Genomic DNA, 21,508 nt, shown 5'->3' with positions numbered 1-21,508 from the left:
CTGGAGCCCCTGGGCTCTATTTCTCTTTAGTCACAAAACTTGTGGGGACAACACAGAGCTTCTTCTCAAACACTTCCACATTTTCTTTTCATTTCTGGAAACAAATGCATCCACCGACTTCAAGGCAGGACCCTCCACCCCCCTACATACACCCACCCTTGGCACATGCAGCATAGCAGGAACACAACTGTCATCAGCTCAGCACTCACACATCACAAGGTGGGGAGGCCACACAGTCTATCAGGCACATCCCTGCTGCGCACTTATTGCAGCAGTCAATAAATATTTTTCCTAACAAATAATCCAACCATAAGCAATATAACAACAGGTGCCAGTGAGGCTGGGTGTGCTCGCCAGCCAGCTGGCCGCAGGGGAAGCTGGCCAGGCAACTCTGGGGCAGGCATGGAGCGCCTGGGCGCTGGAAGCTATCGGACCAGGCAGAGGGAGCCGCTGGCAGGGACATCTGCTCTCCAGCTGCAGCTTTAAAACAGCAGAACGTGTTTTAAAGCTTTTCACATTCTGCTTCATTTTTCAGTCTATTACCTAATCCACAGCTTAAAGTAACCAAGAACAGAAAAGATCAATAGAAGCGCTGCCGTATGATGCTACCCACAGATGCAGTCGTGAGCAAGACATTTGGGTGTACAAAGCGCATCAGCGAGCGCTCGGCCCCTGTGACCCAAAGGCAGACCCAGCTCAGGCTGGTGCAGCATCGCACTCACACCGCAGCTTCTCTCTGACATTCAGCACCAATGGTCGTATTCCCACCCAAGGCCTTGATAAATCAGTTGAGAGGCCTTACAGCTACTTTTTTTTTAAAAAAAAATTACAGATTAGAACTGGATAGGTTATCACTTCTAAACAGCTGATTATCTATAGCATTACTTAGGCTAAATCCTATTTCACTGATTTCCAGCCTTTTCTACAAGGCTGCACTCAACAGGAGGCCCATTTCAATACTGAGGGAAGACAACCATTTTCCATAACATCATCATCTTGGCACAATTTGCCAGGAAAATGTAATTACAATGGTAAAAGCTTAAACCCTGCAGGTAAATACAGGGCTGACTTAGGAGCAGTGGTTGGTATAAGCTCTTTAGGAGTACTTTAGCATCTTTCCCAAAATTCCTACTAAACAAAGATTGTATTCAGTGGCACCAAAAATCTGAAAAATGCTCTGAAAAAACCCTCCCTCAGGGAATCTGCTAGCCAGGCGCAGGGAGATGTTTCCACTCCTCACCAAGCCAAGCCTCCACGTGGCTCCAATGCAACACGGAGCAGGGGAACTCAAGAGAGCCCCCACTGCCAGGCACGGTGCTCCCTGCCATCTTGCTGCTTGCTCTGCACAGTCAGCTCTGAAAGCAGCCCAGTGCTGGGCAGACACGAGCAGCCAAGGACTGGGGAGTTTTGCACCAGCAACAAAGCCTCTGTGTTTGAAATACAGCTTAGTGCTGCCCGCCGTGGCAGCCAGACATTGGGGGAAACACTCAACAAGCAACCGCTGAACCCTTCCCTAGCTGGGCAACAGGCTGGAGAGAGGCCAAACATCTTCCCCGACACAAGCCGTATCAAAAAGGGAGAAACCTCGTGGTGAGCTTCTCTAAAAGCTAGCCACACTAAGTGAGAGAGAGTAATCCTGGGTCCATGCCTGCTGTGGCATAAGGTGTAAGGCCATTTCAGTCCCCCTCCACGTAACATCACGTGAAGACTATAAAAAGCTGAAGCATCAGCTCCAAGATCCCCGGGTGAGCAGCTCTGTGGCAAGGCAGGAGTTGGGAGATGCTCTGCTGCACTCTGGCAGAGCTGGAGGGTGACCAGGCTCCCTGCTGCGCTGGCCGTCCCTCCTCTCCATCCCGCTCTTCGCACTGCACGCCTCATGTCAGCAATTCACCCGGGTGCTCTACAAAGCACTTGCAAGTGGCTGGCAGAAAGGCAGCTGGACTGGGACACTACTTCTCCCTCCTCCAGTACGGCATCCAGCTGGCGAGGAGACGGTGTGTGGGAAGGAGGCAGCAGGGCTCCACCACAGAGCTCGTCACGGCTCCTGGAGCATCCAGGAGCCCGGCTCGGGAGCTGCCAGCAGATGCTCGAACCTCCACCAGACTCCAGACTACGTAGTTGCTTAATACAAAAACTTTGGGCTCTCCTGGATCCCGGGATGCTCCACACAACGCAGCTGTGGCTATTAATATTTCATTTGGCGGTTCTGAACTCTGCTGCATAATGCTGCTGCATAAATATTTGATGACATTATACAACCTTTGTTCCCTTGGCATGTCCTGCACTCAGGAGTGAGGAGAGCATCTGAGGCTCCAAACAGATGCACTCGGATACAAACTTTGCTTCTAGCAGCAAGAACTCTGGTAAAACTCCTCCTGGCTACCAACAATTGCCTGCCCCAGAGCTGGCATCACCCGTCTTGAACATGGGGCTGCAGATGGCAGGTCCTGTAGGTCCCTCCCAACTCGGTTCCACTCTTGAGCGCAGGAGTCCCAACCCAGACCCAGGAGGAAGCATTGAACGTTGGCACTGCCATGAGTACGGACGAGCACACTTGTATCAACGTCACCTTACACCAGGCAGGACTGGTACTGTGTTACTAAATGCTTCTGCTGGACAAAGTTTGAGGGCTTCTGGCACAGAAAAGCAGAACTTTTCAGACTGCAACTGCTCCTGCAGAGAATTCCCACAGAGTTTCCACGAGGGTTTCCAGCAGCGGGTGGAGGGGGGCAGCATGGGGCTTCTGAGCAGGGCTGGCAGCTGCCAGAGTCGATGCTGGGCATTAACTAAGCAAAGGTCAGCGCTGCCCGCCCAAGCTGGCAGGACACCATCAAGCTCACCATCAGGGAACTCAGCCTCTCAGAGGAACCAAGCCTTCTCCAGACAGAACCTGTTGGCATCCATGCTGTCGCTCCCCCACAGCACTCCACCAGCTGGAGGACAAGCTCCCTCGGGCTGCTTTTCCCAGGGTGACATTACCTGCGTTACTGCTGGGCATACGCTACCAGAAATTTTGTATTTTAAACAACAGCAACACCTTACACATGCACTCTCTCACAGGCACGATCCTGAATGGGGACGGCATGTGTGAGGGGAAGAAATGACAGGAAAAGCAGGATTAAATCAAGCAGCTGTCAGATTTGTAAAACTGCCTGTCAGACAGGGTGTGGAGCGCTGGGCTGGACCCTCCGCTCCACCCTTCCGCTGGAGGCAGAGGAAAATCAGCATTTGTAAAACTTTTCATTTGGAAGTGGGTTAAACAAGAGCTCCTAAAGTAATCACCGCGTAACAAAGTATTTCACTGCATTTGGTCAGCTCAACCAACCACAGCCATAAATCAAGAGCGTTTACTGTAACATTAATTAAACGGCAAAGTCTTCTCGCTGACACAGCATGGCTGGTGAAGTTACACATTTGTGCCTTTGGTTATTTTTATTTAAACTTCTTCTTTGGGATCAAGCAAAAATTCTCGGGATTTCTCTCCAAGCTGAACAGTGATATCCTGGTTATGCTAAAAATAAACATATAGGACACTACCAGAGCACAAACCAGAGTCCATGCTGTAACCTGCAGAAACGTCAGCTTGACAGGGAATCCAGATAGGAGCAACCTTTGGAAATGTTAAAAGCAGACCTGAACGGCACAGCCTGCGTCGCTAAGGTAGGAAAAATGTTATTATTAACATGCAACTTCCACAAGCCAAGCACCAGCACCCTCCGGCAGCAGGGAAGCCGCCGGAGTCCGTGCTCCAGCCGAGCTGCAGAGATGCTGCATGCAACACAGGCACAGACAGGTGAAATGGAGAAATTACTTGAACGGAAACTTGAAAGGAAAAGCGAGACATTAAACAAAGCTGCTTTCTCATTCACCAACCTCCCCCCACCCTGTCTGTCCACAGGCACCTGAAACAGAGTCAAACTCACAATTAAAGCTCAGCAGCATTAACATACAAAAAAGGAAAGGGAAAAAAAAAAACCCAGAAAAAAAATAGAGCAAAACAAGGAACGTTCAGAAGCAGCGTTAGCAATGACGGTGTGGATACAGCAGCAGACTGTACCTTCCGTGTCGCTGGGGCCTGCCTCATCATTGCAGAAAAGACAGACGGAGAGAGAGAGAGAAAGGGAAACAGGGAGGCAGAGAGAGACTGTTAGCACACTCGGTCACAACAATGCGGCTCTCGGCGGCTCTGTCTCGGGAGTATGGGCTGCCTGGCAGCGCTTGCAAATGGCTGCAGCTTCCCTCTATCCGCTCGCCATCCGCCCTGATAATCCAGCAAATGCCTCTCCCGAAGCGCCAGCTGCTATGGACGCGGCTGCTCAGCGGGGCTGCGATGCGCCGGGGCCGCGGGGGCCCATGCCAGCCGCCGGAGCCGCGGCCGTTCGTCCTCTCTCCGCCGGAGCCTCCAACCACCGCCCCGGTGGCTCATTACATCACCGCCGGTGGGTCTCTCCTCCCCGCGCCGCGGATGCTGCACCGAGCCGGCGGCAGCGGGTGATGCTCCTCCTGGGCAAGGGGTCCTCAGTAGCTTAGCAACACCCCGGCTCGGCCGCCTCGCCTGCTGGTCCAGCCATCTCCATCCCTCCGCTCGGCATCCACACAGCCCCCCACGAACCTCCCCTGCCCGCAGACAGCCCGCCCCGTGCCTATGCGCCGCCGCAGCCACGCCGGCCCAGCAGGCAGTAAATCCCCTGAGCCCGGACAGATGGACAGAGCCGAGCCTGGACAGACAGAGAGATGTCCGTGCGGAGCTGCGTCCATCTTGCAGCGCTGCCATTCAACACCCAGCCCGACTCCCACCCTTGCAGCCACCCAGCTTGGCCCCGGCTACACGCCTCCTGCCAACCAGGGGACTTATTTTTGAGGAGCTCGGTGCACCCTGCAAAGCCAAGGATGCCAGCGAAAACCCCACGGCGGGAACGGCCTCAGAGAACCCCTGCCCTAAAAATGCCCCTGCCCTCGAGTGCCAGCACCCGGCATGGCCATCGGCCAGTCAGCAGGATGGCCGCGTCTGAGCCCTGCTACGGCTGCCCAGCGCAAACCCTGAACTCCTGCTGGCACCCCTGCTGTCCCAGGCCCAGCGCCCCACCACAGCTGTGGCGCAGGGTTCTAAATGCCAGAGCAACTGGCTACACTCAGAGCAAGATCTCACTGCGAACCCTTCACGAGTCTCAGTGCCCTGACCCCACTGCACACTGGAGATCCTGGCCCCTCGGGTACCAGTCCCTCTTCCATACACGCACATCTTTTATTCCGTATATTACGTGTATGTGAACGTGGACCTTCTCTTCCAGTATTGACAACTCCCACTTCAATTCCATTATTTTCCGATACCTCCACACTAAGGCACCAGGCAGGCGAGGAGCTCGGGCTGAGCGGGCTCGCCCACAGCGGCAGCTGTTCTTCTTAAACAGTACATGAATTCATAACTGTCCACACACAATGAACGTCTTCACCTCTTGTGGTTAAGGACACTCAGTGCATTTTTTGTAACCTCTTGGAAAAAGTATTTAAAGGCAGCTTTCACCAGCAGGTTAAGATTTCCTGGAGGCCAGAGGCAGTCCTGCAGTTTGCCATGCTGCCGACAGTCTGCACCCAACTGCACGAGCCATTATCTGCAGTGGGTTTTGATCTCTGAGTAACACCTGAATTGGGAAAGCAAACACCTACGGTGCCTTGTGCAGATGTTCTCCCTCAACTTAGGCTTTGAAAGTTGAGAGTCTTAAAATATGTATATAGAGATGTATGTATGGGGGGATGTGTGTAAATATATATTCTAAAAATAAAAATCTGCATTTTTACGAGACCCTTAAAACTCTTCTAACACCATAAAAGCCACCCTCTTCAATGGCCCATTAAGTTAATTTTCTCCAGAGACAGAGGACAGGAAGTTTCAGACTAAAAAGCAGCATTTTGGACAGAGAGGCTGGCGTCAGTCGAGAAGAGCTGAAGAACACTGCCAGCCCTACAACAACCAAGCGCGCTCCAGGTGCCTGAGTGTTTCCCTGGGAGGGGGAAAAGGCACTGAGCAGACCGAAATAAACCTGCGCTGCTCCGGGGAGGCATCGGGGGTGGGGGGGTGGGGGGGGTGGGCAACGGGACATGACGACACATGGTGGCTGCCCCCTCTCCTTGGCCTTACTGCTGTGCCCACCCAAGGGGCACAGCCGGCCACACGTGTCCCCCCCCGGCACAGCCACATCCCCCACTGCCACAGGACCCCCCCCCCCACAAACACCCCACAGCTACAGCTCCCATGGGAACCAGCCCACGGCACAAAAGCCACCTCCTGTGGAAGGTGCCCCCGGATGCAGGGACCCCCTGCCGGTCCCACCACAGCAGCAGGTGGGCAAGCAGGGGAGGTGGCAGCTGCGGTGCCCAGCGCCCGCAGGAGGGGCGTCACCTTGCTTCACCACCACAGTGGCCCAGCAGAGCTCCCGCAGCTCCCCTCAGCCCTACGCTCCCCCTGTGCTGCAGGAAGCCTTCAGGATGACCCTACAAGAGATGAGGAATGCTCACCCTGCTCAAGGTAGCAAAATAAAGGCTAAGTGAAGGCTCAATTGCATTGCAATTACATCCGGGGGGCAGATGCGAGCAAAGAGGAAAGCTATTTAAGCTAAAGGACAACATGAACCACATATAACAACTGACCAGGAGTAATTAGGCTGGGAAACTGATTTCTTAACAGCAGAGCCAGACGGTTTAGAGAGAGCCAGCCAAGAGCCATGGGGACAGGACAACCCAGATTCAGGCAGGCAAGAGGGGCTGCCACCTGGGGGTCAGAGTGCTGCCACACCAGGGTCCGAGCACCACAGCCCACTCACAATGCAAGCACAGAGGTTTGGGGAGTGGGGACGGGAGCCAAGCAGACCAAGGCTCCCCTCCAATTTTTCTGCCCTTTCCATCCAGCCAAAGTTCAAAAATCAGGAATGCTTTCTAAGAGACCCAAGGGACACTTCAGATAGCCCAAAATTCAGTAATTAATTATACATCTGTAATTTTCTACCCTATAAGGCTCATACTTGAAACTCATGCAGAGCGGGGTTTTATTCCATTTGATAGACTAAAAACTCTCACAATATTGTTGCTCTGAAAGTTATTTCAATACTTGTCAGTAAAAATAAACAGCGTGTCTGAACTCTACGGTGACACTCTCCAAAATCCAACCTTCTGGGTCCTCCAGCGTTGTAGCAAGTGGTCTGCAACCGTGCTATGGAAATACAGACTGGCAGGTACAGACTTCCACTGACAGTCCGCACAAAGTTCATGCCAGTTCACAAAAAAACCAACCTGGGAGTTGAGTATCATCTATATGCCCAAAATATTTCCATCACTGCTGCTCCAAACCACTGTGAAGACCAACCAAGGCGACCGTCTACAGCAGCCAGGAGCTGAATCACACACGCGTCAGCCCATGTCCTCGTTTTATCATTAGGCTCGATCCAAAGTCCTTGGGGCAACTGAAAAGCACTTAGTGAGCCGAGTTCAGGTTACACACTCCAATCAATCGCATAAAAAGGATGGCAGAGCCTGGGTTTCATTACACATTAACACTGATGAGTGCCAGCTGGAGACGGGTTGCATGCTGACCCCCCTCAGCGCAGCCCAAAAGCCTTTGGGGCTGACGGTACAGATCACTGCTGGCGGCTCCACTTCATGGGGGGAAAAAGCTGGTGTCTTGCTGGATTGAAAGAAAGGATGAGAACTCCCAGTGCTGAAACATCATCCAGGACGGCATTTGTGCCCGGAGTCAGATGCAGTCTGGTTCTGTCCACTGCCACCACGGGGAAATGCTGCCCAGGGCCCAGGCGGCACATGAACAGTGCAAGGATTCAGCAAATGCGGCACAGAAACACCGATGCTGGTGGGGGCCCGCTCCATCTCCACAGCAGTGATAACCAGCGACTCCTGCTGCAGAGCTGGCGGTCAGTCAGCCTGGGTCTTCAGTCCTTCTAAGACTCTCCAGGTCCTGGTTTTTGGTTTGGTTTGGTTTTAACCAGTGAAGTTTTTCCAGAGCATTAATCATCATTTAACCAGCAGCTCAAACAGCACATGGTTGGGTGACAAACACAGAACAAGGGTGCAGCTTGTGAGATTTTCCCATGGGATAAAAGATTGTGCCACTGGATTAAGTCATGGAGCAAATGCAGATATCCCACAAAAAGAGGGAGAAAGATAACCAATGTAGGAAGCAAGGTACATCACTTTATTCTAATACTTCAAACATTTCCTCTACCAGCAGCTAAGATCGATCACTGGCATCCTCAGTGATGCATCCCCTCTCGATCTATGACCCAACGCCAGATCCGGGACCCAACCCGCCCACATTTTGCAGTCAAGATCCTCTGTAACACACATGGTGTGCTGTACCCGCAGTGACTCCTCTGTTCAGGACAAAGGCTGCTGTCCTCCCTCTCATGCAGTTTGGATGTGGCCACCCAGCTTCCAGAAGGCTGCCAGAGCATCCACCACACTCCTTGCCCGACACGCTGGTGAAAGAGGCAGGACTTCAGCAGTGCTCAGTGGGGACACATAAACTTTGGCTCTTGCGCGATTACTTCTGCCTCCCCATCAGTTTGTCTTCCCAGAGCATAGGCGGGCTTTCAGCAGCCTCCAAGGAGTTAAGACTGTCTCTTTTCAAACAGCGTCAAGAATTTGTGGGTGTCTGGCAAGACTGGAAGCATCCTTCTTGGCATTCCCCCTCGAGGCAGCACCTCCTCTTCCAAGGAGAGGCTCACAGGTTAGGGGCTGGGCTATGGTGGTGGTACGCAGGATCTCTTGGCACCGGTCAGGTCAGCAACCTCCTGACACCTTTGGCTGCAGAAGACGGTTGTCAAAAAGCCTGCCTAGCATGCTCCCTAGATCCTGGTAACAGGAAACCCATCCGTGTCAAGGCCTCTGACCCAACCACCACTATGTCCAGCATGAAGCTCTCCTGGGGAACCAGGAGAGAGCAACAGCAACCCTGAGAAGAGACGCATGTTCTCTTTCCCAGAGCAGGGACAAATGTACCTTCCACTGTTTTAAGTGCACAGCAAAAATGGGAAAACTGCAAAATGTGTTAGGGAGCGAAAAGCACCTGACAGCTGTATTCCAGATGTATCGTAGGTTTAAGTTTTCACAAAGGTGCTTCTGGCAACATATGGGGCTGCCTCAACCTTTGACAATTCCTAAACAGCAAGAAAAAAAACCCAAATTAAAAAAAATTAAATGGCTACAGAAGATAAACAGTGAGGACAGACTGGCCCCTCCAGCACGGAGTCGCTTCCAGCTGTGGTAACACTGACCTCTGGTACTTCCTATGCATGATGGGCTGAAAAAAACAATCAGCCTCAAGAAAATGCCTCTGTCCCCACAGCAATTTATTAAAACAAGCTAGATAATGTTCTAATGAGCTGAGAGATAGCTAAATATTCAGACCAAGAGCCAAAAGGAAATGCTTAGGCAAACTCTCAAGAGCTGAAGTGCTGGGACAAACCAGCGGATTTCAGGAGTTAACCAAGAGAAGGGGTTTGAGGAGTCCGGATGCCGCAGCACTCCACACCGGCGCTGCAGGTACAGAACAGGCAGCTCAGACCTGCCCTGTGCCCGCACGGGGATGGGAGCCACATGCTTCTGCTTGTGTCAAACAACAGGTAACCAAAAGCCAGGAAGAAAGAGGCACAGGCTGTGCCAAAGGCAGTGCCGAGCCCCAGAGCCAGCAGGGAACCCTCCACCCAGGACCCTGCCAGCCATGTCCCAAGGTGGGAACCCTCCAGTGGTGGGGAGTTGCCCAGCTCCAGGGAGCCACAGCCTGGTGCAAACATCCAGGCAACCATAGAATCACAGAAGGGTTGGAAGGGACCTTAAAGCCCATCCAGTCCCACCCCCCTGCCACGGACAGGGACACCTTCCACCAGCCCAGGCTGCTCCAAGCCCCGTCCAGCCTGGCCTGGGACACTGCCAGGGATGGGGCATCCACAGCTGCTCTGGGCAGCCTGTGCCAGCAGTCTGCTACCTCGCTACCCTCACAGGGAAGAATTTCTTCCTAATATCTGATCTAAATCTATCCTCTATTAGTTTAAAACCATTGCCCCTTGTCCTATTACTACAGACCCTACTAAGACAAGGCGCTAAACGTGGTGGGGATATTATGCACCCTGACAGGCAAACAGACACTGCTCCCATTTGCAAAGTTAAATAAGAACAGAATTTATCCAGATAGCTATATGTACCAAGTTAGCCTAGTTTTTATGGTACCATCCTTCACATAAGCCTAGATTAAAATCACTCCTTTTCAAGCAGTTAACCATTTTCTGTTGTTTGAAGGCAAACGGCACCGCATGATCCCAAAGGAGACTGCTGGTGCAGGCTTGCTGAGGCTTTCCCAGGGGAATTTAAAGACATGTTATGCTTCCCGCACACACACAGTGCGCTGGAGGCACCCTGCAGCATAAGGCAACATGGGCTCTGCCACTTACCACCTGCCTCCTGGCAGAGCCAACACAGACACACACTGCCACGACTTCCACACCAGCAAATACAAACTGAAGCCAGAGCCCAACTGGATTCGTGTCCTCAGAAATCAGAGCTCGGTGTTACAGGACTTCAACCACAGCCCGCATGAGACAACTCAACAAATACACCATGAAGCACTGAGCTGGCAAAAGGCATGAGGTGTGCAAGGGCAGAGGTGGCTCACCAGGGGCAGCCACCCACTCACACCACGCCTGAGCACGCACTTCGTTACCAAGCACAGACTGATCTCAGTCCCAGCGGTGCTTCCCAACTCCCCATGCCAAGTAGTTTTTCCTAAAATGAAACCTTGAGTGTCCAGGGAAGTCACAGACGCCAGTTTGGGGCACCAAGGCAGAGACCATCAGTCTCAAGCTCTCCGCTCACACGCTGGCCGTGGTCACCCTCTCTACCTCGCACTTGGGTTTTCGCTCTCAGCTCCGTTCCCAAACCTGTTGTTGGTGATCACACCCGAACCTGGCAAATAGTTCTGCAAGACACCTGCTGCCGTGACGGGCTGGTGCAAGGATCTGCTCACCATCAGGTCTGGTTCTGCTCCTCAGGGATGCTCAGAGTTCGCTCTGGGGATCTGCACCAGCCTTCTGACCACATCCACGCTCAGGCTGGCTGCTCTGCCGAGGTGGGTCACACCTTCCCACTAACAAATCAGCCTGTTAGTACCAGGCAGCTCACTGGCCCCATCACCAGCTAGCTCCTTCCTCCTCAGCTTTGACGATGATTCTTCAGAGCTAGCAGAGAAAGAACTTATTTGAGGTCAGCAGAGTCAGCCCTTCAGTCCACAAAGGATGGCATTGTCATAGAGGCTGGTACCGCATCCGCAGAAACAATTCTCAGCAAACACATCTAGTATCCAAACCTAACTGCCTTTTGGTTCCTACAGGTCCTACGCAGAGCCCTTATGGACAGTACAAGGTAGCAAACAAATCTGGACACCTTCAAGAGCTGGGGTCAGGATCCCACCAGCATCCCCTCCTCCACTGGCTGCAGACAGGCAAATGGTGTCAGCAGGAAAAGCGTTTCCAAGCGGTGTTTTAAAAAGCTCTAATAGCCTACGTTAATGAAAACCCACTGTGTTTCATGAGCGTGAGTATATCATGGTAAAGCCTGTTCTGGATCAAGAGCCAATTTATACAGAGAGGGCTTTTAAGTTATCTGAAGGCATTCAAAAGCACCAGTAGAAACTCTCCCCAGCTCCCAGCTCCAGGTCGGCCCAGGGGATGGAGGCTTCCCCTCAAACGTGCAATTTCTACTGTTACCCAAACTCGTCAGGCAAGAGGCTCACATATGTATTAAGTATTCTCAGACAAAAGCAACTTTGATTCGCATCTGTAAGCCCCTTAGTGAACAAAGTGCCATATATATTGCTGAAGGAGTCACATGAAAGCTCACAAGAGATTTAACATTTAGTTAAGAGAATTAAGGATATTACAGTAAGGGGGGGGCCAGGGCAGTAGCTGCCCTAATGAACCAGCTCCTCTGCTAATGCACATCTCTGTTTTCTACATCTAGAATATATGAATTCTTTCCACATCCAGGATTCGACAAACAGCGACATGGGGCTGGCCACGCACCTCCCGGAGCTACCCTCTTAAGCAGGAGCAGCAGAGAAAATGCAATTTAACAACAGAAAAAGCAGGCATCGGGTGCTTCAGAGCTGCCCTTTAAAGACGCTCAGCGGTATGCAAGAGAAGTTATTTATCTTAAAGCCATGCGAAATAACAAGGAGCTTTCAGCACCAACACTGATAAGGAGATTGCTGAACCTTATCTGGGTGCGGAGCAGGAGCAGCCCGCGATGCTGCCAGGGTTAACGCCGGCTCATTTACACGGTACCACCAGCTTGCGGCGCCAGATGCTGCTCAGCTCCCAGCTCCCTACCTCGGCTGGCCCTTCCCTCGAGTCACAGCAAAACCAGCACCCTTCGGCGGCAGGGACCCGGCCGCCAGCTCCGGCCAGCGTCCCTCCGAGGCCCGGAGCGCTGCGGCAGCCCGGCAGCCCGCCGAGGGGGCCGCCAGCCACGTGAAAGGTCAGGCACGGGTCCACGCAGACCCCTTCTTCCTAGGACGTGTTTTCGGCAGTTCAGATGCGAGGCACGTTTTATGAGATAATCGGATTACTCTTTCCTTTAAAGGATTAATAGGGCTTGGGTTGGCCCCTCTTCTTTAAAAAGAAACCATCTGGAACCAGACTGCCCCGTGCCCTCGTCGCCATCTGCTCCCTGCATGGAGGCACCGCCGCCGAACCCGGCTGACGGCCGGGCACAACAGCCAAGGGGACAAGGGAGAATCAGAGCCAGATCAAGCGCCCAGCAGAAGGGAGATGAAGCCACACTCGTTATGGGGCTCAAAACAACACGCTTGAGACCCAGCTCCAGCACATGGAATGCCAGCTGGGATGATGAAAGGCACAGGAATGTTACTGAAGCTGGACAAAGCTAATCCATTGGGGGCGGGGGAGGGGAACCCCAGGCATCAAACTGTAACGCTGTTACAGGACAGGTGACCTGTGGTGAGAGACAGCGTCCTTAGACAAGGGAATTATCATCATGGTCACACAGCTCAGGCATATGGGGACAGCGTTGGACGCATGTTACACATAGATGTGGCACTCAGGGACACAACAGACTTGTCAGTGCTGGGTTTACAGTCGGACTCAACGATTTTAAAGGTCCTTCCCTGCCTAAACGACTCTATGATTCCCGCTCCGGAGAAGGGCTCACTGCCACTCAGCTCTGAGCTTGCTGCAAACACAACCCACAAGCCCTGTGGGACCACCCTTCTCCCACCTGCCTCCAGTTGGGAACCTGCTCCCCTGCTTCGCTGCCCTGGGGCTCCCCGCGCTCAGCATCTCTGGGGGTCTCCAACCACAAGCAGGAACCACTGCAGATGAGCCTGCCTCACCAGGGAGCTGCAGAGACGGCCATGGGGCATGTCCCTTCCAGCTGGAGCTCTGCACAGCTCGACCATCGTACAGGCAGTGAAACGTCAACCCTGGTGGCACAGAGGTGGTAAAGGAGCTCACAGCCCATTTCACTCCCAAAATTAGCAGAGGAACACCGTCTCACTGCTTTTTAAGCAGACATTTGGTATTCTTCCCACCCCATGCAGCACACCAGCAAACCCTTCCGAGACAGGCCAGCACCTCCCCTTGTGCCAGGCCTGGCCCACCAGCTCCTGACCAGCCGCCGGCTGCCACCGAGCCCCAGCCAGGTGCACGAGGCAGATGCCTGCGTGCAGAACGACACCCCCAACACCCCACACTGCTCCGCTGCATCACAGCTAACGGGAAGCACCTCCAGCTTCGTGCGGCCCCAGGGATGATCCAGCAGCTGCCAGTCATGCCCTGGAGCCCCGTGGGGCTCCCTCCCCAGCAATGGGCCATACAACCAACAGCAAAGGCCAGAACAGCTACGACCTCAACAGCAAGAGGTCCTGCTCCAGATGAGCCCAAAAATGGTTGCAAAACCAAGGCAAACAGAGAGGGACAATAGCTGGGAGGATAAGGACCATCTGGCACAAAAAGCAGCAAGCAGCAGCTTTTAATATGATTAAAGTCTATATTTAACATGCAAAGAGCTACCCTAATCTCACAACTAAGGATTTATCTGCTAATTATGTTAGTTACTTTGTCATTGTACCAACTGGACTGCAATTTTCACACGCTTGTGCAAGGTCAAGAGCTGTAAAGGAGGGGGGTGGAGGGCTGACAGATTTATTAAAGGCCAAAAAATTTAAATTATGAGGTGGCATCAGCAAAAACGTGGCACTGGCCTGTCCCTCCGAGAAGAGTTGTGATGTACCTGTCTAAGCCTGTCTCCATGCATCGCTAGTCAGGAAGGATTCTCTGAACAGCTACTCTCATACAACCACTTCTCTTAAAAGCAATACACAGCTAAAGCTCTGAGCAGATGGCAGCGTACGTACAGTAGCCTGCAATCAACCTAACTGCCTGGAAACCATGGGGAACGGCGACAGGAAAGTAAAGAAACACAACATTCAAAATGAGAAGTTCTCCCTATGAGCACAGCAGAGCCACAACGAACAGCTGGGTGCAAGTCAGAACTGGATGCGAAACGGGCAACAAGAGCTCGCAGGACCAGGACATGGCGCAGATGCACACACACCTGTAAAGCCCCAGAGACATGCAGAGACCTTGGACCAGAGGCTGACAGAGGGGGACAGGAGAGAGGGGGCACCCTGAAGTAGGTGTTCCCAGCCACCCCTCTGCAGTGTTTTGGCAGCTCTTCCTTATGCTTCTGCATTGCTCCTCGCCTGTGGACTTTCCATGGACAAATGCTGCTGTCTGGATCACATCTCCACCCAAAAATCAAAATGAAAGTGGCTGGAAAGAAAGGATGCATCAAAGATACCAGGAAATGCATTGCGCACGCCGAGAACTCAGCAGGTACTGTATCACTTTCTCTCTAGTGCTCATACTGTGCCCATTCCAAGTCTCAAGTGGCCAGATTTGCTTTTCTCTTGGCAAGATAGCCATGGCAAAAAAAAGTATTCCCCAAATAGCCTACAGGAAATGGTGATTCTTTGCCAAGAGCTTTGTAGTTTTACTTCATTTTTGTAATAAGCAATACAAAAGATTTTTGGCTTTGATAAGTGTTACAAGCAAGCTGGTTGTGGGGTGTTCTTAATTTGGTAGGAGCATAGGAAGCTGTTGCCCAAGGAGAGGGCAAGTATCCTATAAAAGCAGAACAGTATCTCGCCTCCAAGTCACCAAAGTGTATCTCTCAGCAGCATGGTATCTTTTTCCAGACTCCTGGGGTTTGTTCTTTCACTGCAGTGGCTCCTGGTTTGACCACTGATGAGCTACAGATTAACACTGCTCGTGAGAAAATACATTCCGTAGCATTACCTTGTATTGTGTAGAAAACTGCTGTACATTGGCCAGTAACAGGCCACGTAATGGCCCTGTGATAACACACCTGGTTACTGAAACAAATCTAGAGTTTTCCATGTTTCCACATCAGACCCTAAGCATGAGGGAGCGCTGCTTATGATTCCTACAGCATGTAAAGCACTCAGCATGTAGCTGGTGCTTCCAATGCCCACAGCTTGGGGAATATACACTATATTAAACTGTTAGTTACAGGCAAGAGAAGGCAGAAGGCGGCAAAAGCTGAGTTGAGGCACACCAGTCACTCCTTCAGGTGGAAGCTGCAATACATGGGCTGGCTCTCTGGTGTCAGAAACTGACGGTCAGTCGATGTAAAAGCTCTATGCAGATTAGTCGGGAGCGACGCTGGGCACAGCCCGTGGGTTATCACAGCAACCGGCACCCAGTAACTCAAAAACCCGACTGTGGTTAACTGGAACAGCAGAAAACCTTACCATAAAGCTGGGCTGCCAGCCTCAGTGCCTCCCTCCCACAGCGACACTGCAATGCAAACCCCACTGTGCTGTGGTCTGGCTCAGCAGCAATGGCTTTTGCTGCGTTTACCTCTCGCTCTCCGAGCAAGCTGGGGACCGGCAAAGGGGAGCACATGCAATGAGCAAACATGCAACGGTACGATGGAGGCACAGCAGCAATGGGTGACAATGAACTGGGATGCACTGGAGGGCCTTTCATGCGGCCAGGAGACTCGGCAACACACAGATTAATTGTCAAAAAAGCACCACCTTTTTAGGTTTCACTCCACGCTGCATGAAGAGGGAATAAAAGGGTACAAAGTTAGAGCTCACATCATATCAACGGCGGTGATGAGAAGTGATCTGCTTTCTCTTCAGACATCACAAGTTTCAGAGCTAGCTATTCATGGAAGAGAACGTTTCTTAAAAAGTCATTGTGCTGCAAAAACATGTACCATCAGAAAGAAAAATACATTCAGGTGAATTTAAATAAATATAAGAAGGCTTAACAGAGGAAAGCAGACAACAGGGCTTGGTTTCAACCCACTGATTTACTAGCTTTGCTCCAGTGTCACTGATCCACCTTCCACTCCTCCAGCACAGAATCTTTTGAGCTGCCAGGACATATTCAAAGGAAAAGAAATTAATTTAACGGTAGCCATCGGCACTGGCAAAGAAAAATTAACCAATGTGCTCAGCTGACTGAAACCTGGAATCCCTGGTGCTTTGGGCAGCAATTTGTTCTAGTGTAGGTGGGCTATGGGGCAATGCTAGCAGAGCAGGAGAACCCAGGCCAAGCTGGTGGCACCTCTACACCTTCCTGCAAATCCTTTGTCATTTTTGTAATCCACGGGATTCCCTGGCTGCGCAGGGCAAAGCATCCCCAAGGAGCCCGTTCTGACTTTCCTTGTTTTTCTCAGATACCTTTCTCAAAAGATGCAAACACAGAACCAACCAGTCACGCCACAAAGGCCCCCAGCTCAGCACACTGCCCTCATGAGCAGAGGTGGGAATCGGAGCAAACAATACATGAGCCAAGAGCAGCTGGGGAAGGGCCAGCAAAAGGAGAGGCGCTCCCATTTCTGTGGGATCTGCACCCAGAACGCAGCAGCCTCCAGAAAGCCATGCTCCTCACAGGGGGCTGCCGCTGCAGAGCTGGCCTTCAGGAGTCCTGGTGTGCAGGGAAATTGGGTGGGTTTGGTTGATCTTCTAGTTTCGGAGAACATGACGCAGTACCACAGAAAACATAGCTTTTGCAGCAGTGTTAAGTATGCATTCAGCATGGAAAACACCCAAAACACTGCACTGCAGAGATTTTACTCTCAGAAGATAGCAGTGCTTCCTTAGACAAACTGTGACCGCGGTCATCATGTAGTCAAGCCAACACACACATGGATTAGGCAAAAAAGGATCGAGGACCACAGCCAACTGCAGCACTCCCCTGCAGCCCCCGTGGGGTCTGAGGACCTGGGCTGGTTTCCGAGGGGCAGGAGATGACGCTCCTTGGGGAGGGACAGGCTGCTGCCACATTGCCATGAGGTTCTCCGCTCCTGACTGCTCAGGCTCCGCTAACACCAGTCTGCATATGGCAAGGCTCACCCACATGGGACAGGGGTACCTCATGCTAACCTGCCCAGACTGCAAAGCACTTCAGCATCACCTTCAGCAAACAACCTCAGCACCCTTTAATAAGTCTAGACAGAAGTGATGCTGGAGAATGCTTGCCCTAGAGCTCAGGCTTTGCACAAGGTAAAGTTCTATCCCGGGTGTTCATTTGCCTGCTGTCACTGCAGCCTCTCTGGAAGGAGCAGGCACTCTGCCTCTCAGAAGCACCAGCAGTGCCTCCTCAAGGGACAGCAGCTGCTTTTGTTCCCTCCTGCAGCTGCTGCCAGGGTGGCTTGAAGCCAGACTCTTCAGTGTTTGATCAGACCTGCGTGCAGGAAACTGGGATGCTTGGTGGTGGCAGCATGCAGAGGACTGCAGGACTGACCCCAGCCCACGCCGCGCATCTAACACCTGACAGCCAGCCTGCGAGCTGCCTGCTCAACAGAGCCACAACACCTCTTTGGGTTGAAATACTGGGCAAGTGGCTCAAAGTGCTTTTCCAGCACTTCATTTCCACATTTCTGCATAGCAGCTGCAGCAGCTGGCAGGAGGAGCTGTGTAATCAAGGCAGGCAAACAGCACTGCCCGAATTCGCCTGCTTCTAATGCGCAAGGCAGAAGACAAATCTGCGTATGCCCATCACAGTGGCATCACGAAGGTTACCTTTGGGAGCTAGTCACTCCACAGACAGTATCTGAAAGGTGGCAGGAGAGCAATTTTGATTCCTAGTGTTTTCTGTAACGACAAACCTGCCCAAACACCCCAAAACACAGCAGGCAGTAGCACTTCCAGCCCAGAACAGCTCGGAGCTCCATCCACCAACATGTTTCGCTTCCAACAGTGGCCAGCACCAAATTCCCAACCTCTTACGCAGAAAAAAAAAAAAAAAAAATTGTGATGCCGGCAGACAGAAGGTACTGTTAGGTATTTAATCTGGGGTTTCTCAAACCTTCTGTGTGCAAACCATTTTAGACCATCTCCTTTCCTTCAGCCTTCTGAGAATGTGAGCAGCATACAGAATTTAAAAGAACAACTACATTTTGTTACTACTACTACATTTAAACTACATTTAAAAGAACAATTACGTTTTGGCATCCTGATTTCATGAACACTAAGATTTTTTTCACTTCATAAATATTATATTTGTCTTTCAGTACAAATTTTTTCTTCCAACGCTTCATGATTCCCTTTCACAGCCTTTGTTTTGAGGAAGGGTAGTCTGGTCTGACCTCCTTTGCAAGGCACGCTGTTCAGTTTCACCTAGCAACTTGCATACTAACTCCAGTGCATAATGAAACCCGGAGACTAGACATTATGCATCACAGGCAGAGAACACAAGGGGAAAAGATGCCACCAGTGCTAGAGGCCCTGCGACAGAGAACGCCGATCAGGCAAGACATGCCGGTAGGTAAGTCATGCCCCACACAGCAGAAAAAGGCAATTACTGCAAAATCCTCCAAATCCCTTTAATATGAGGTGGGGGGCTTCTTCTCCCCCCTCTACTCCGGCAGTGAGCTTGACAAGGCACAACTTCCTGGACATTTGAGCCCAATTAACCCTTGGAGCACCTCAAAGTGCTGGTCCATCACCTGTTTCCAGCTGTGGCCAGATCCCAACCAGGACCCAGCCCATGGCTCTGCATCAAGGTGGGGAAAAGTCTTCCCACTCCTGGTAATCATTTGAAACTTCAGTGTGTGAGACTGGGCTCACAAGCTGCCCTAACACAGAACTGCAGGTGTCGCGCACAAGAGGCCAGTGTGGAGAAGCCCCTTATCTCCAGATAAGCTATTTACTTTTTCACGGCTGCCTACGTGCAAAGATGAACCAGCCTGCCGCTAAGAAGCATCCAGCTTCCATCCCGAAGCACACACAAACCAAACTCACTGTGTCGCCCTGCACCACCACAGATTCCTCAGTACCCATGCACACGCATGGCCATTTTTGTGGTTTTAACCTTAAGCATCTATTTAATTGTGCTTGTCTGGGTGTCAAAAGTATCTGAAGATAGGTACCTGCTCCAATTTTCTGTTCCTTAGGAAACACCCATCACGTCTGGATACAACACGTACCCATTTATGCCTCAAGGGCCACTGAGGTTCCTGGATAAAGATACTCAGAAGTACACACTTTTTCTTTGTAAGTCAAACGTGTAAGCCAGAGAAAGCTAATTTCAAATATCCCAAGGAGTATGCTTTTCCTGCAGGATGTAAGGGTGGTTATGTAAAGGAACACTGCCAAGAGGCATGCAGGGCGTGAATGCTGCAATATTGATTGAACTTAGATAAAAACGTGTAATACAGGAAATTGTGCTGGGGTTTTATTTCTCAGTAACTTACTGATTTCTGGTCATTAGTTGAAAATTACTTTTCATACGGCCTTGTTTCCCATGGGTTTCAGAAGAAATTACTCTACTAGGGGCATTTTATTATAGAGCACTGAACTGAAAAGGGCTAACTAAGAGACAGGCTGGCGAAACTCTGTCCTTTCTCTGTGTTTTGTGTATGTGCATGTCTCCATGTGCTCCTCCCGCAGGGTTGAAAAATGGAGCTTTTAGAGAGGCGATAAAAGTTAATGAGAAGTCAGTAAGAGTGGCATGTGCAAGTCTGACTCTTCCACTAATCACACTCTGCAGAGTTTATTTCGGCAGCCTGCAGTCATGGGCTCAGCACTCACCAGTTTGCTGGCTTTGGCAGCATCCAGGGAATCTGTAAAGAGAAAACAGAAACAGAACCATGAGCTTTGGCCCAAAGGATGCCTCTGGTCTGACCCATATACTAAGAGTCTCTGCAGTTCAGCAAACATCGAGGCGTAGTGAAAGGACCATTTATGCACATTCTGAGGGAAGTGGGAGCAAAGCAGAGACCAGGATAAACCAGGAGACGGTGGTACAATGGGGCATGGCTTTGGAGGAACAGGGACTCTCTTATTAGACCCGCTGGCACAGTTGGAGAAAGCCAAACATTCAGACACACACATCAGAACTAGGTCAGGCTACGCTGCTTTCCTTGTGTTAAATTACTGTGATTCAGAGAACCCTGAGTCACCTTCAGAGCACACTATCGGAAATGCATGCGCAGTCCATATGACCACATCTAATCGGCTGGATTCCAAATGAGAATCTGATTGAGTATTGACAGAAATATGGGTCCAAGACCATTTACTTCACACAGCATAATAAAAGGTTTCAAACCCTGCCCATATGTGGTCAGGAATCTGAACACACACGAGACAGATGTACAAAAGACCACTCAGAAACACTCCCAAACCAAGCGGCTGCAGCTCTGCTCTCCACCTCAGCCCAGGAAACCACCTGTGTCCCCTCCGCAAGCGGGGCATCCACAGCTCCAAACCCACAGCCCTGGCAGGTCTCGAGCTCAGCAGAGCAGTCCTCCCCACTTCTCAGAAAGCAAACCTGCTGCAGCACCAGCAGCCAGCAGGAACATTGGCTGAAAATTCAGCCCCAGGGTTCTAAATCCATGGTGTGCCGGCTGTTCAGAATTGCTCCCACATCGTCATCATCCCGACAGGGCTGATGGAGCACACCATGATGGAGCCTGGCCATCGTGGGAGGATGCTGGGTGTCAGCACCAGCCTAAACCCCAGTGCTCCAACAAGCCTGCCCTCCCCAAATCCAGGATTCCTCCCTTGTCTCTGAATTATCGGTGTGCACAGCTGGACAGCACAGCAAGCACCACACATGTGACTGTGGAGGAATCAGACTGCATGATCTTGGCTTACGTGCATCAGAGATGCACGTAGCCACTGCAGGTTTGGTTAAATTACACCCTTTGCTCCATTTCTGGATGGTCTACGAGCAGCTCACAGCCCCTGGGGGCTGCTTGCCCCGCTCCTCTCCCAGTTGCAGTTCCACCAGGGTTTAGTATTTCCAGCTGTGGCACTGATCACCCCAACAGTAAACGCTGCAGAAGTGTCTCATAAATAAAAAAAAGGAGCCACCTCTACTGTGTATCTCACACCTCTGCTAGCCTGGGAGAGGAAGGCACGGGATCTATGGGAAGAGCAATCTCTGCA

At 51.5% G+C, this 21,508-nt stretch overlaps 1 protein-coding gene and 1 long non-coding RNA gene across 12 annotated transcripts in view; one reads left to right on the top strand and one right to left on the bottom strand.

Moving 5' to 3' along the window:
- The window catches only part of DCTN1 (dynactin subunit 1), an 84,686-nt gene that overhangs the window by 29,803 nt on the left and 33,375 nt on the right, over positions 1–21,508 (bottom strand). For 5 of the 10 annotated variants that reach the window (XM_055702888.1, XM_055702891.1, XM_055702927.1 and 2 more), the window contains 2 exons: positions 20,150–20,181; positions 16,142–16,162 (listed from right to left, as the gene is read on the bottom strand). In XM_055702888.1, coding sequence (XP_055558863.1) covers positions 16,142–16,162; positions 20,150–20,181 — 53 coding nt within the window. Of the gene's footprint in view, positions 1–4,057; positions 4,637–16,141; positions 16,163–20,149; positions 20,182–21,508 lie in introns of those variants that run through there. The other 5 variants (XM_055702896.1, XM_055702904.1, XM_055702915.1 and 2 more) reach the window with 3 other exon arrangements.
- LOC129735425 (uncharacterized) overlaps positions 6,860–21,508 on the top strand; it is a 35,094-nt gene continuing 20,445 nt past the window's right edge. Inside the window, exon 1 of one of the 2 annotated variants that reach the window (XR_008731054.1) lies at positions 6,860–14,915. This is a non-coding gene — a long non-coding RNA (uncharacterized LOC129735425). The remainder of the gene's footprint in view (positions 14,916–21,508) is intronic. The other variant, XR_008731053.1, reaches the window with a different exon arrangement.

Source organism: Falco cherrug, chromosome 1, assembly GCF_023634085.1.
Source record: "Falco cherrug isolate bFalChe1 chromosome 1, bFalChe1.pri, whole genome shotgun sequence".
NCBI classification, from domain to species: Eukaryota; Metazoa; Chordata; class Aves; order Falconiformes; family Falconidae; genus Falco; species Falco cherrug.
This window is presented reverse-complemented; position numbering and strand designations above follow the sequence as displayed.